This window comes from Polistes dominula, unplaced genomic scaffold (genome assembly GCF_049000335.1).
Source record: "Polistes dominula isolate Pdom_NZ unplaced genomic scaffold, Pdom_raw_medaka contig_19, whole genome shotgun sequence".
In the NCBI taxonomy this organism is placed as follows: Eukaryota; Metazoa; Arthropoda; class Insecta; order Hymenoptera; family Vespidae; genus Polistes; species Polistes dominula.
The window spans coordinates 1,072,608-1,085,757 of record NW_028301058.1 but is presented as its reverse complement, the minus strand read 5'-3'; the positions used below and the strand labels follow the sequence as shown (position 1 = coordinate 1,085,757).

The following is a 13,150-nucleotide window of genomic DNA, read 5'->3' as shown; positions in this document are numbered from 1 at the left end:
ATATTTCAATTACCAATATCAAAAAAAATTAATAATAATAAATTAAATTATTATTGAGAACAGATAAATGTAAAATAAAATTACTAATATTTGATTATATAATAAATTAAATGAATAAATTAATATTCCAATGACCAGTATCAAAAATAAATAAATAAATAAATAAATAAATAAATAAGAAAAATACATATTTGTTTTTTAAATTACTATTCCCTGGCATAATTACAAGAAAATATAATTAATATGTCATTGGTGTGGTATTTGTAAAAAATACCACAAATTGATATCACGTGTGAAACGTTATCGTGTTAGGAAACCATTCACGATTAAAGCCTATATCTTACTGATCCGCATTCAAGCATGAACTAATGTCTACCTTCAAAGTTTTTTTTGTTTTTTTTCCTTTTTTTTTTTTAACAAAAACTTGAAAGAAGGAAACGAGAAATTCAAACCGTCTCGTCATATTTTCTTCTTTTTTTTTCTCTATCAATATAATATCTTCTTGTCAATCAATAGACACGCATGGTTAACGAAAAAAATTCATTCATTTATTACGATAAAATAATTTAACATAAATTAATAATAAATCGATTACATGTTATCATATCTTTTCTTAAATGTCGGAAAAAACATGTAAAAAATGATTATCACGCATGATTATATAATATTACTTTTATTTAATTCAGATTTGATTTGTACCTTTTTTAGTTAATATTTACGAGTACAGATAATTATTATTAGAAATAATAATAATAATAGAAAGAAAAAATATTAATGAAGAAAGTTTATTAACATCCTAAACAGGGAAAAAGGGTTTTAATTAACGATCTTACCAAAGTAGACACTCACACGCGAATTATTTCCATCGCGTTTCAAGCAAGCACATCGTGAAACTGCTCGTAAAGCTTTTATGAACAAGACAGACAAAAGTAAGTAAGAAAAAAGTAAGAAAAAAGAAAGAAAGAAAGAAATACATAGAAGTCTCAACGAAGTTCCTTCTGTTCGGGATAAGAAAGACTAAAAGAAAGAAGAAAACAAATAAAGAAAGCGACGACATGTTCGCTTCTTTTAATTAAGTCTCTCAGAGTTCTTCCACGATATGCAAGAATATGTTACATAAGAGTATCTTACCTTCTTCATCGTATAGAGTTTCCGGTCTCGTAACAGCATATACAGCTTTTTCCAAGTTGTCGAGCTCCCGTCCTTCATCCAGACCGGACTGTACACCTGCGGGCACTCGCCGTTATCGCGGGACAGGTAAGCCTGCAATTTATGATTTTCAAGGTTTAGAAAAATAATGAATAAAATAAATACATTTGAAAATACATCGAAATATTCCAAAATCTTTTTAACAATTCATTTGTACTCAAATAAAAATTGATAATAATAATATACCTATATATATATATGATATAGTATTATATTAGATTATATATATATATATCTGTATTAGGTTATGGTTACCTGGTTTATAGTTAGGTTTATTAAAATATTATTTACCTAAATCTAAATACTTGTATAAAAATTACATATAAAGTATGTTATGTTAAATATAATATTTAATAAAAAAAAAAACTCAATATAAAAATTAAATTAAATAATAAACTCATTTTTATACCATTCAATGTAAAGAAGTTTATTAAAACATTAAATCTAACACGAAAACGTTATATATATATACATATATAATTATTGAAATAGAAGGAATGTTTGTATGTGTAAGTGTATGTGTTGTGAGACAGAGAGACAGAGAGAGAGATAGATAGATAGATAGAGAGAGAGAGAGAGAGAGAGTGTGTACGAAAAGAAGAAAATAACATTCAATCTACAGATTATTATGAATATTACGTTTATCCGTAAGAGATTCTTAAGACAAAAGCAAAATGAAAACAGCCGATACTTTGACGCTATGAAGGTTAAACAGCAATGTATCTCATTCCTCTCCCGTCCTTCGACGAGTTTAAACCTAGCACATGTAATTACCGAATAAATTATTGAATAATTTTATTTCTAACGTTATCGTGTTAGTTTAAATACGATTGAATTATTTAAATGATTTTTAATTAGTATTTTAACTAACATTACATACCTGGTATGTAACTTAGCAATAAAATATAGTTGCATCATACTGTACTTTGATCAATTTCTTAAATATTTAATAACTTGAACTTTTCATTATATATGTCAATTTTTATAGATTATTAAATTATTTCTTTATAATTAATATTTATAAAAAATATCATTTAATTACCTGACATTAACGGGACGACACACAGCTATTGTACGATCTCCGACAATAAATGGAGGGAAAAGAACTACCGTTTTGAAATTGAAGTGACCAATTAAAACATGTATTTTTATTTAACGCAAATAAGCTTGCCGTGATTGGTTGAAATTCTTTTCTTACTTATGTGCGATACGAAAAAATTTTCATAGTATTTATATTTTCTGTATTCTGTTCATTATTTTTAGATTATTTAAAAGAGACATTGTACATTTATTAAAAAAAAAATAAAATTATTTTTTATTTATTAAATAAATAATCATCTTGAGTAATAACAATTATAATTTGATTTTGAGTTTGAATTTGAAAACGACAAAATTTCAACCAATCACAGTAAGCTTATTTGCGTGAAATAAAAAAAAGATGTTTTAATTGGTCATTTCAATTTCAAAGCGTAAGACCAAAAGTGATTAGCCAATGAGATGCAAATCAAGCGGTCTTTTCCTCCAACTATCATGGAGATCGCACGGAACCTGTGTCGTCCCGTTAATTTCAGGTAATTACAAGATATTTTTTTATCGTACAGCCTTCTATTATATATTAAACGATAGCTACAAGCTAACTTTTTATACGTGAGTGTTTTCAACAAAATAAATTCAAAAGTTCGAAAGATATCTGTGAAAATATAATCGGCGTCTCCCCGGCTCGCGTCACGTCCATTCGATTTCGTTACTTAACAATACTTTTTTAATCTTTTAGGTTATTCTCACGACATCGATAATTACTACAATCTCTAATGATTCTATAATGAATTATTTTTCATCGTTATGTCTTAATAGAAATAGTATCTGCATATAATACAGGGAACCATATACATATATATTTGATTTTCTTGATATCATATTAATGCATTCTTATTTTTTAGATTATTCGGATTTCCCTGCATTGGAAAAGTCCAGCACGAGTATATATACCTAACCTTATACTGTCAATTGTTTTATCTTCTTTATATTTGCGAGGTACGTCTATCTCTTTTCTTTTAAAACAGAGAAAAGTTTGATAGAAAGAGTATATGTGAGTGTGAGGGAGAGAGAGATATAAAGACGTAAAGATAGAGAGAGACAGAGTGAGACAGAGTAAGACAGAGAGAGAAAGAGAGAGATAGAGAGAGAAAGAAAGTATGAAGACAGAATAAAAAGACAAAACATTCGAACTAAAGGCAATTGTTTATTTCTAGGAAATTCTCGAGCCGAAAGCAAAATAAAAACATGGAGCAATACATTCGACACTTCAAGGAGTACAGACAGAGGAGATCTCTCCATTCCCCTTACGTCTTTCAACGACGACAACGAGAGTAACGTATTAAACGTTTGAACAATTTTATTTTTAAGGTTATCGTAATAGTTTTAATACTTTAAATACTTTTTCATTACATAGAATGGTATAAAAATTGGTTTATTTTTAATGTTACTCTCTTTATTAAGTTTGCTGATACAATTACTATTTTATTTAAACAATTTTAGGGGTTTTTAATTAATATTTTTATTAACATTACATACTTGGTATATAATATTGCAAGCAAATAGTTGCATACTTTGATCAATTTCACAAATATTTAATAACTTTAACTTTTTATTATGTCAATTCTCATAGAATATTAAATTATTTCTTTATATTTAGCATTGAATATTTTTGATAAAATATTCAATGGTTTTAATGTGTGCCCTGCCTTCAGAAATGATTCACAGGAAATATTGTAATATAGTCTTTAGTATGTTTCAGCTTTTTCAGACTTTTTATTTAATTTTATTTTATACATCGTCATCCTAAGGGTAGGATACCCATCCTGCAGTCATCAGAGAAGATTAAAAGTAAGTATATTTTTCTATCAAACATTTCTATGATTATTTCAATGGATTTTTATTACGACAATGATCTTAATTGTTCTTTTTCTTTTTTGGTTTCAGAAAATCATTGCAATCGAGCGCGTAGGCAATGAGGTTCTCGTGTGTTGCATCGTGTTAAAATAAAATATTAAAAAGTCGACAAAAGAGTAGATTCAGTGTTGATCGTCGCATGTTAAAGTTTCGTTTGCTCGGTTAAGAAACTCGCAAGTTTCTTTTATTCAGTTTAAACATGTGCTCATCGTCATCCTAAGGGTAGGATACCCATCCTGCATTCATCAATGAAGAAAAAACGTAAGTTAATTTTTATATGAAACATTTTTTCAATAATTATAGTAATTTTTATATAACAAAGATTTATATAATCTTGTTTTTATTTGTGTTTTAGATCATCGTTGGAATGGTATTCACATTTTATTAATTAAATTCATTTAGAAATTCGTTTAACACTAGATTTTTTCACTATTGTTTTGTTCACTATTTTTTAAAAATTTACAAAAATTGTTTGAATGAAAAAGTCGATAGAGGAGAGGAATTAATATTAATGTATATTTCTTTACAGCATTTAAAATTAACATATATTTTAAAGAAATATATTCTACTTTACAATTTTAATTAAATTTAAATTTTATTAAATTACAATTAATTAATATATTTCTATTTAATAAATATGTAACAAAAAAGTTTGAAATGAATCACATTTGCTTAGTCCACAAATCTAGTGTTAAATGAATTAACTGCATGTAATGCAGTTTTATAATCATTCTTTGTGCATTGTCATCGTCCTCCTGAGGATAGGAGATCTATTGTGCATTCATCAATAAAGATTTAAAGTAAGTATATTTTTGTATTAAATAATTCCTCAAAAATTTTAATGATTTTCTGTAATAGTAATGATATTAATAGTATTGTTTTTTATTTCTGTTTCAGATTGCAATCGTGCACGAATGGCCCATGTGAAGTGACCGGGAGTGAAATTTTTGTTCTTGCATTTGACTGCGAGCAATGCAGTCTTTAAATTAGTGCAGTTTAGAATCAGTGATCGGGCGAGTAATAAGTTAAAATCAAACGCGAATTAGAGTCAGTGTTGTTCGTCGTATAATAAAATATCGGTTTCGCGATAAGAAACTCATCTATAGTTTCTTATTTTCGTTTATACCGCGTTTTTAGATTCACGCGAGGTGCATTACCATGGTGCAATAGAGCTGTATCTTCTTAAAATGCATCGTAAGTATTCATTTGTATTTACATTTTATTCGATTTTATTTTATATGATTTTAAATTATATTCCAAATAACTTATCGTTTTGTTCTATTTTATTTTACAGAAATAACCATGGATTCTCTTCCTTTCAAAGATGTTGGATGAATTCTTCGATGGATTTTTGGTGGATCTTCGATGGATTTTTGGTGGATCTTCGATGGATTTTCTCCCATGGCAAATCGAGTATCGTCTTCCATCGTCAGACTATAATATTTGCTGTGAAGTAGGAGTGTTTTGGAGCCATCGCAGAACTTCTTAAACCGCGAGTTTTTATTTAAAGTCCCTCCAGTGCTCAATCATGCCGAGGATGAAAGGTCCAAATCGGCACGAGTTACTGGTTGTAATTATTTAAATAAATTATTGACGAGCACATGAGTAATTTCTTTTTAGGAGTTACTCATGAAAATTGTATATTGTATTGTATGTTTTATTATTAGTTCAGGATAGGTTTTCTTGTCTCATCGGTTAAATTCATTTAATTAATAATGTAATTAATTATAGCACTTTCTTTTTCTTATTACGTGTTTTGTCTATGTTTTGTTGTGGTGAAATCAAGCATTAATTTACTCGTTTTCGTCCAGAAAAAGCATGTAAAAAATTTCTTACATGCATTGCTTTGTACTTAGTTTATCTAATCGCAAATAAATTTGAAATATCGATACCTCGATATTATAAATAAATGAGCAAGAAAACAAACCAATTCGCGACGGATAGACTCTAGCAGTTAAGTGGTGGCTCAAAGCCCAGTTCTTTTATTAGAACAGCCAACTTAATGAAAGAAGTCGTCCGAGGTATTTAAAATTTTTTGAAAATTCTTTAAATCTTTTAAGATTTTTTAAAATTTCTTTGAAAGTCATTATAAATAACTTGTAGAGTCACAGCCCGTTTAGCTTTATGAGAGAATCTTTTTATATATTAATAAACTTTTAGATCAGGATTTTCAGCTTCTAATATACTAATCCCCCGTTTCTCCCCCCCATACTTCCTGCGTTCTCACCTATGCGTGTGCCCAGGTGTTACACGTATGGGTGAGAAACAGTTAGTGTGGGTTTAGTTTTAAGTTTTTCCCCTATTGGCGGCTGTTATTGTGCTAGTGGTTGCACGATGTACTTTACACCTGTGTGTGCGTATTAGGTAGTGTGTATTGTACATCGTTTCGCGATAGTTTTTAATTAATACATCATTTAATGCTGAGGTTACTACTTTTATATATCACCTGTGATATAAGAAATACGAGTTTGTGTATTTTTGTATTTATATTAAATATTTCTAATTTTTTTGATAACCGTTTTGAATAGTAGAGTTACTGCATTTATTTGTGGAAACTTTGATATACTTGTATATAACTAGTATGCATATATACTAGTGTATACTTGTATTTTTGCTTTAATTATTTATGCAATAATCACTAGCCTTGGCAGACGATTACAGCAAAACGTACGTATACCCATTAGCATATAAGTTTAGAAAACGTGGTTGAACTAGGGTGTCGGAGGTGCCCCGGGGCATGCTCTCTAGTTTAGGCTTTTGCACCCTGGTGGTATGTGAGAGAACCGTGGAGTGAGTGGGTGGGTATGTATGGTTTTTCTTGAAACGGGAAAAATATGGGTAATAGGCAGGCAGGTAGCATACTTCTTTGAATGAATGTGAAAACTGTAATTTTAAGTAGGTAGGATCCAGGAAAGGCATTAGACTTTTTGCTTCCACTCCGGAGTGGAAATTCCGCCTCCTGGTTTATACAGAATTGTTACAAAATTGTATCATTTCATTCTATTATTCTTGCTTTGTAAATGTATTTTGTGACTATTCTGTAATCTTTATTATGTATCATGATTCAAAGGGATTTGCAACGATTTAAAAGATTCATTTCTGCTTCGATTTTATCTCGAACGAGATAGAGTCGAATCAAATTCGCAAATTCTTTGATGCATTTGATACTTAGTTTTAAGTATTTCAGGATTAGCACTTCGCACTATCGCGATTTCGTCTTACAGCTTGAAATATTTGATATAATTAAATATAACATATTAATGAAATGAAAGTATTGCAAGAAAATGCATTACATTTATTGCACTTTTTATTTCAATTCCATTTTATTACTCGACGTTGAAAGTGCGAAGTGTTATTAGGTCATCGAGGGAAATCATTATCTGCTTGGACATTCGATTAAATGTGCTTGTGTATGGTCAATGAAATCTAAATTCATTGATGGTCCACAAGCTAGAAAAGTAAACGCGAAATGTAAATTAATTTTGTAATAATTGAGAATTAGAATCATAACAAAATACGAGTTCATTTACAAAATTAGTATGAAAAATCTTATCTTGCTCGCACGTAGGAAATGTCCAAATGCAGTTTTCATGGAATGAAGAAAGAAGAGGCTTAATGCCGAAGAGGCCCCCACTTAATTGTGGCTCAAGAGGGCAACTACAGGCTATTGAGTTATTTTCAAAGGTTCAACAGCAAGTTTGAACCTTTAGAGAATAGCTCTTTAGTCATATTTTATATTTTATTGTTTTACTTTTTTGCTCGTCATTAATTTCTAGTTGTAATTGGAGATGATGGATCATTCCATCTCCTTGGGACACCAAATGCGTGTCTATATCGTCTAAAAGATGCATATGTGTTTAGTTAGTTCGAGTCAAAATATTTAAATTTCCTTTTTATTACATTTTGAAACCTAATTATCGTTTTTTTTAATATTAAAGTAATCTCTCTTTTTTTTGTCTTTAAGATTTTTCACTTTGATCGCATTTGATTAAATTTGTAATTTTTTCTTTTCTATATAATGCAGTTTAAAAGTATTAGTTATAATAATTAATAGATATTATTTTCTCTAGTAGCTTAATATTTGTACTTTTACTTTTTTATTTTTTTATTTTTTATTTTTTGTAAATGTAAAATCACGCGTTTAAATTCCATTTTATTGCAATTTTAAATAGAAATTAGATAAAAATAAATAGACAATTCAATTTGAAAAGTGCATCTGCGAATTGGACGATTTATATGTCAGGCTATTGTATCTCACTTGATTCTATAATTAATATAGTTTTCTTTTTGTTACAGGTGATCATCGTTGGATATATCATCAAACCTTTCTACTTTTCTTCTATTTGAACACCTTTAAATGTTATTTTCAAAATATATGTATAAATGCATTTCTGAAGGCACACGCACCAAAGATTTTCAATTTATTTGATAGTAAAATATTGTATTAATGAACGTATCTTTTTCAGGTTTAAAATTTTAATAAATTTACGTTTTTTTTTTTTTGTTTAATTTTTCTATTAATATTTGTAACAGGTATAAAAGGTAATTACATATACTTATTATTTTATTTCGTTTGTTTCCACGATACGAGAATAACTTTAGGGTATTAGAAATTAAATTACTTGGAAAAAATTATGAGCAAATGCAAAACCCTATGAACTTAATAGGCAAATAGGTGAAAATATTTGTGTATTTACCCTTAAGGCACTTTCCACTTCTGCAAATGTTCCAATATCCTCAACGTTAGGAAAGGCAACCATTTCTGCAGGGAAAAATTGCTGTAACATTTAAAAAAACAATAATATTCAATTAATTCATATTTTATCACGTTAAATGCACATGGAAAATTAAAAATAAACAAACATAAATATATCAATCTTTAATTTGTTCGTTCGTTCGTTCGTTGCTTCGTAAATCATTTTCTTAAGACGATTATCTTTTTTTTTTTTTTTCTTTTTTTTTTCTCTTCTTCTCTTACATTTTCGATGTTCTACCTTCTAGTAGTAGAGTGTACCTTTTACTTACAGACCCAAGACTCGATCGCGTGCGAACCTTTTCGAAAAGTTCAGGCTTAAAGTCTAGAAGCCGATAACATCGAGAAACACGAAAGTTATCGTCGAAGCTAAGAAACTTTTCGCGAGAAACGCGATAAGACTCAACAATCCGAAAAGTTTTTCCACAAAAAAAAAAAAAAAAAAAAAGAGGAACTGATATAAACCCAAGCGATCTCGTGTTCTCGATAATTATCGAATTTTCTTTTCGAGCTTAGACCTTCTAATTACTATCACGTTAAATATTATTCTTCTTACCTTTCATTTCTATTCATATTAATTAATAATAACACTTAAACACCGTGTATCACGTGTTTTAATTAAATTCTTTTTCATAAATTTAAAATCTACATCTTTTTGTTTATATTTTTTATTTTTTATAAACTTCGTCGTACAAATAATCAAGAATTTGTTGTATTATTTTATTGATTAAACATTATAACAAAAATTATTTAGATGCACTTCAACAAATGATTAATCGATAAGTGAATTAACTTTGAACATTAATTTGAACATCGAAAATGTACGTAAGTAGAGAGTGGTCCCTTTTTAAATTTAATAAACTTAGTATAAAGTAATATGTAAAAAAGAAGAAGAAAAAAAGAAAAAGGAAACTTCTACCCTTAAAAGTTATTGTTCAACGTTAGTTCTAAGTGAATCGAAAAAAATCGTAGGGATTGGTATTCGCTCGATGAAATTGTATTCGTGAGAAAAGGATGAAATTAAAATCGACGAAATTAAACGTAGAGAGGCAAGCATAGAGTTTTCCGATTGAGAGAAGTGAAATAAAACCGAGTAAATCGGAGTAAAGAGGGGTCTGAGAGGGAGAGGGGAGGGGTGGGAGGATTAAAAGGGTGAGAAAAGGAAATGAATGAAAGGGGTGGTGAGAGTTTAAGTGATGGGTCGTAGAATTCTGTAGCAAGAACGTAACTTCGAATTGTAAGTAGATGTAAAAACAAAAGTATAAAAAAGGGTTTTAAACTATCAAGGGGGGGGGGGGGTTAGTGAATCAAAAAGAAGGGCTGAGGGGGTAGAGAATTTAATTTTAATTCGAAATATTGAATATTATTCGAATTTCATATTTGATTGTGGACTTTAAAAAAATGTGATAAACTTAGACAATTAATGGAAAATTATTTGTAATAAATCTCACATATGGTTTTTGTTTATAACACGTGCAACACTATTACAATTTTTAATTTATCAAATATTTGAGATTTTTAATTTGTTTGAGATATAAGATTAAAAATTCGATTAATATTCAATATTTGATGATGATAAATGAATTATCAAGAATATTTCAAATTAGATTGTTAATAATTATCTTAATCTATAAATGATAAAGAGGTAGAGAAAATGTGAATGTAAGAAAGAAAGAGAGAGAGGGAGTGTTAGGGAGAAAAGTGGGGACTTAGAGGAGGGAAGGAAAAGAGAATGGTGGGAGTTCTTTCAAGCGGAAAGTCCAATCAATACTAATTACGAATTACGCTAATTAAGTCGTTATATGGTATTTCCTTTAATTAGATACTAATTTGCTTGCAAAACCGTTCGTTCGAAGAATCAGCGAAAGAGTCTCGAAGGAGACTCACTTATCGAAGTTTCCGGACTCTCGTTTCGCTTTAATTGGCGTCTCACGACTGGAAAACGGTCAAAATAGCGATAAAGTTTTGTGCCATTCTCCTCACTTGAACCCACCTCCCCCTCACCTCACCTTTCGCTTAACAGTTTACTTCCAATTCGTTCTTACTGTCTTGAAACTTGTTTCGACGTTATATCTAACGCTTAATTACTAGCTTTCAAGTATTTTCAAAGTTATCCGTAAATGAATGAACGAACGAACGAACGAACGAACGATGTCTTTTTACAAATTTATTTGCATAATTATATTACAAAATAAAACCCGGCAGATTTAAGTAGCAACTCGAACGGCGCTGATACGGCACCCGGTGACTGATTTCAAGTCTTTTGTTACTCTTATCTAATATTAACAAAAAAAAAAATTGTGCAATTCCTTTTGACAAAAATGTGAATTAATTGTTCACGTGTTGTTCATTGATACGAAATGAATAATTATTATTTAGTAAAATAAAACGTAACAATTAAATGTCCTTACAATGGTGGTAATTATGGATATTATGATGTGTCATTATTTACGATACAATGATAGCAATAATATAATCTACGATTCTATTATGCACCGATAATAATCGTGTTAAATGACAATTAAGTATTGTCATCATTTGCTACGTGAATTGCATTTAAAACGAGATAGTTATGCGTGTATTGCACAGAATCCCTTCGTTCGTTGAATCACAAAGGACGTATATTTAATCAATAATAGTTTTCATTTAATTTATTTCATTCGAATAATCATCATCATCATCATCATCATTATCATTAGCACGTAGATAATGTGCGAGATAATGTTATACGTCAGAATTATGAGAATTTATATGAATGAAATATATTATTAAATAATAAATTATCATAAGAAAATAATAGTCTACTTTATCTTGAAAATAATACACAGGTAAAATAGTTAAGTGTACCTTTACTATTAGAAAATATAGCAGGAATCTGTTTTACCATGAACAAAATTATTTTATCATCTGATTCATGAATCTTATCTCGATAAAGTAGAAAGTTATTTTACCCTTTTGTGATACATGAATTTACCTTCAGAAATGTTGGTAAAACAGAACACTGCAATATAGTTCTTTTTTAGTTTATCATCTAGTGATATAAGTTTTCTATAAATATTTGTTGATTATTCGAATAATTATTAAATATTAATAAATAAAAGAAATTAATCTAACCTTTGGTTTAATGAAGAACTCGTATTTAAGAAAGTCCTGACGAAAGTAAAATTTTCTTTCGTGATGTGGTGCAAACGTTTCCATTTCTCTGTGTACAGCCAATATGTCCTCGTGGTCTTCCAACGTTCGTTCTGCAAAAGAAAAATAGAAAAGAAAAGAAAAGAAAAACATTAGATTAATAAAAGAAAATAATTCTATTTGAATAATTTCCTTTTTTTTCTTTTTTTGTATAATAGTTGAAACGTAAAGTTATAGTTAGTCTAGTAATGGAGGGATAGTAGTATATAAAAGTATAGAAGAAAAAATAAATAAAAGAAGATGATAGGGTTCCCCCCATGGTACTTCTTCGAAGGGGAACCACCGACATGTGTAAAACGTAACAACGATAGCCATGTAAGCCAGCTAAATTACGCGTCACCGAGTAAACAGGTCCTGTGGGGCTTCTTTCTCGCGTTGCTTTCACGCGTGTAGTGTTTGTGTGTTGGTTGGTGGAAAAGGTTCTCTCTCTAACAAGAAAAGAACAAAATAAAACCAGTCGTAAAAGGGACTCTACTACTTACCACTACTACTACTAGTACTACTACTATTACGTTACAGCTACTACTATTATTATAATGAATACACCGTAATCGTAAAGAGGATGATGATGATGATGACGACGAAAGTAAACTTTTAACGTGGGGGTACTACGATAAGATATAACGCCACTGATACTTCAACTACAAAATGTGACGTATATATGTTATATACGATGTTAAAAGGGCGGATGTTAAAAATATCGATAAATATCGTATACATAACTTCTTTATCGCGATATTCTTATTAGAGATATCGATAGATTAAAATTATTATTGAAACTTTCATTGTATTTCGCAATGCAATACAATACATCCAATAATACTCCAATATTGTGCAATTAATTTATTAACATTTCCTACTTTTTTTTTTTTTATCATTGATAAACAATTTGATATTAATTTGATAAAAAAAATTAAGAGAATTTAATTGTAATGATTTTTGTTTTCTTGTTATTTTTTTTTTTTTTTTTGTAAGGCGAGTATCATTCGTTTTCGAAGACTTTAAAAAACACACGCGTTGTATTGGAGTAAAAAGAAAAAATGA

General features: G+C 29.1%; 2 protein-coding genes across 15 annotated transcripts in view; one reads left to right on the top strand and one right to left on the bottom strand.

Annotated features, from left to right (window-relative positions):
• The window catches only part of LOC107068855 (growth factor receptor-bound protein 14), a 364,319-nt gene that overhangs the window by 239,547 nt on the left and 111,622 nt on the right, over positions 1–13,150 (bottom strand). For all 12 annotated transcript variants that reach the window (XM_089175882.1, XM_089175883.1, XM_089175886.1 and 9 more), the window contains 3 exons: positions 12,029–12,159; positions 8,859–8,939; positions 1,132–1,263 (listed from right to left, as the gene is read on the bottom strand). In XM_089175882.1, the coding sequence (XP_089032008.1) occupies positions 1,132–1,263; positions 8,859–8,939; positions 12,029–12,159 (344 nt within the window). The remainder of the gene's footprint in view (positions 1–1,131; positions 1,264–8,858; positions 8,940–12,028; positions 12,160–13,150) is intronic.
• Positions 2,728–13,150, top strand: part of LOC107068857 (uncharacterized) — a 61,804-nt gene continuing 51,381 nt past the window's right edge. For 2 of the 3 annotated variants that reach the window (XR_001476059.2, XM_089175889.1), the window contains exons 1-3: positions 2,728–2,780; positions 3,150–3,243; positions 3,462–3,578. The gene's annotated coding sequence lies outside the window, so the exon portion shown is untranslated. Of the gene's footprint in view, positions 2,781–3,149; positions 3,244–3,461; positions 3,584–13,150 lie in introns of all 3 variants that reach the window. The other variant, XM_089175891.1, reaches the window with a different exon arrangement.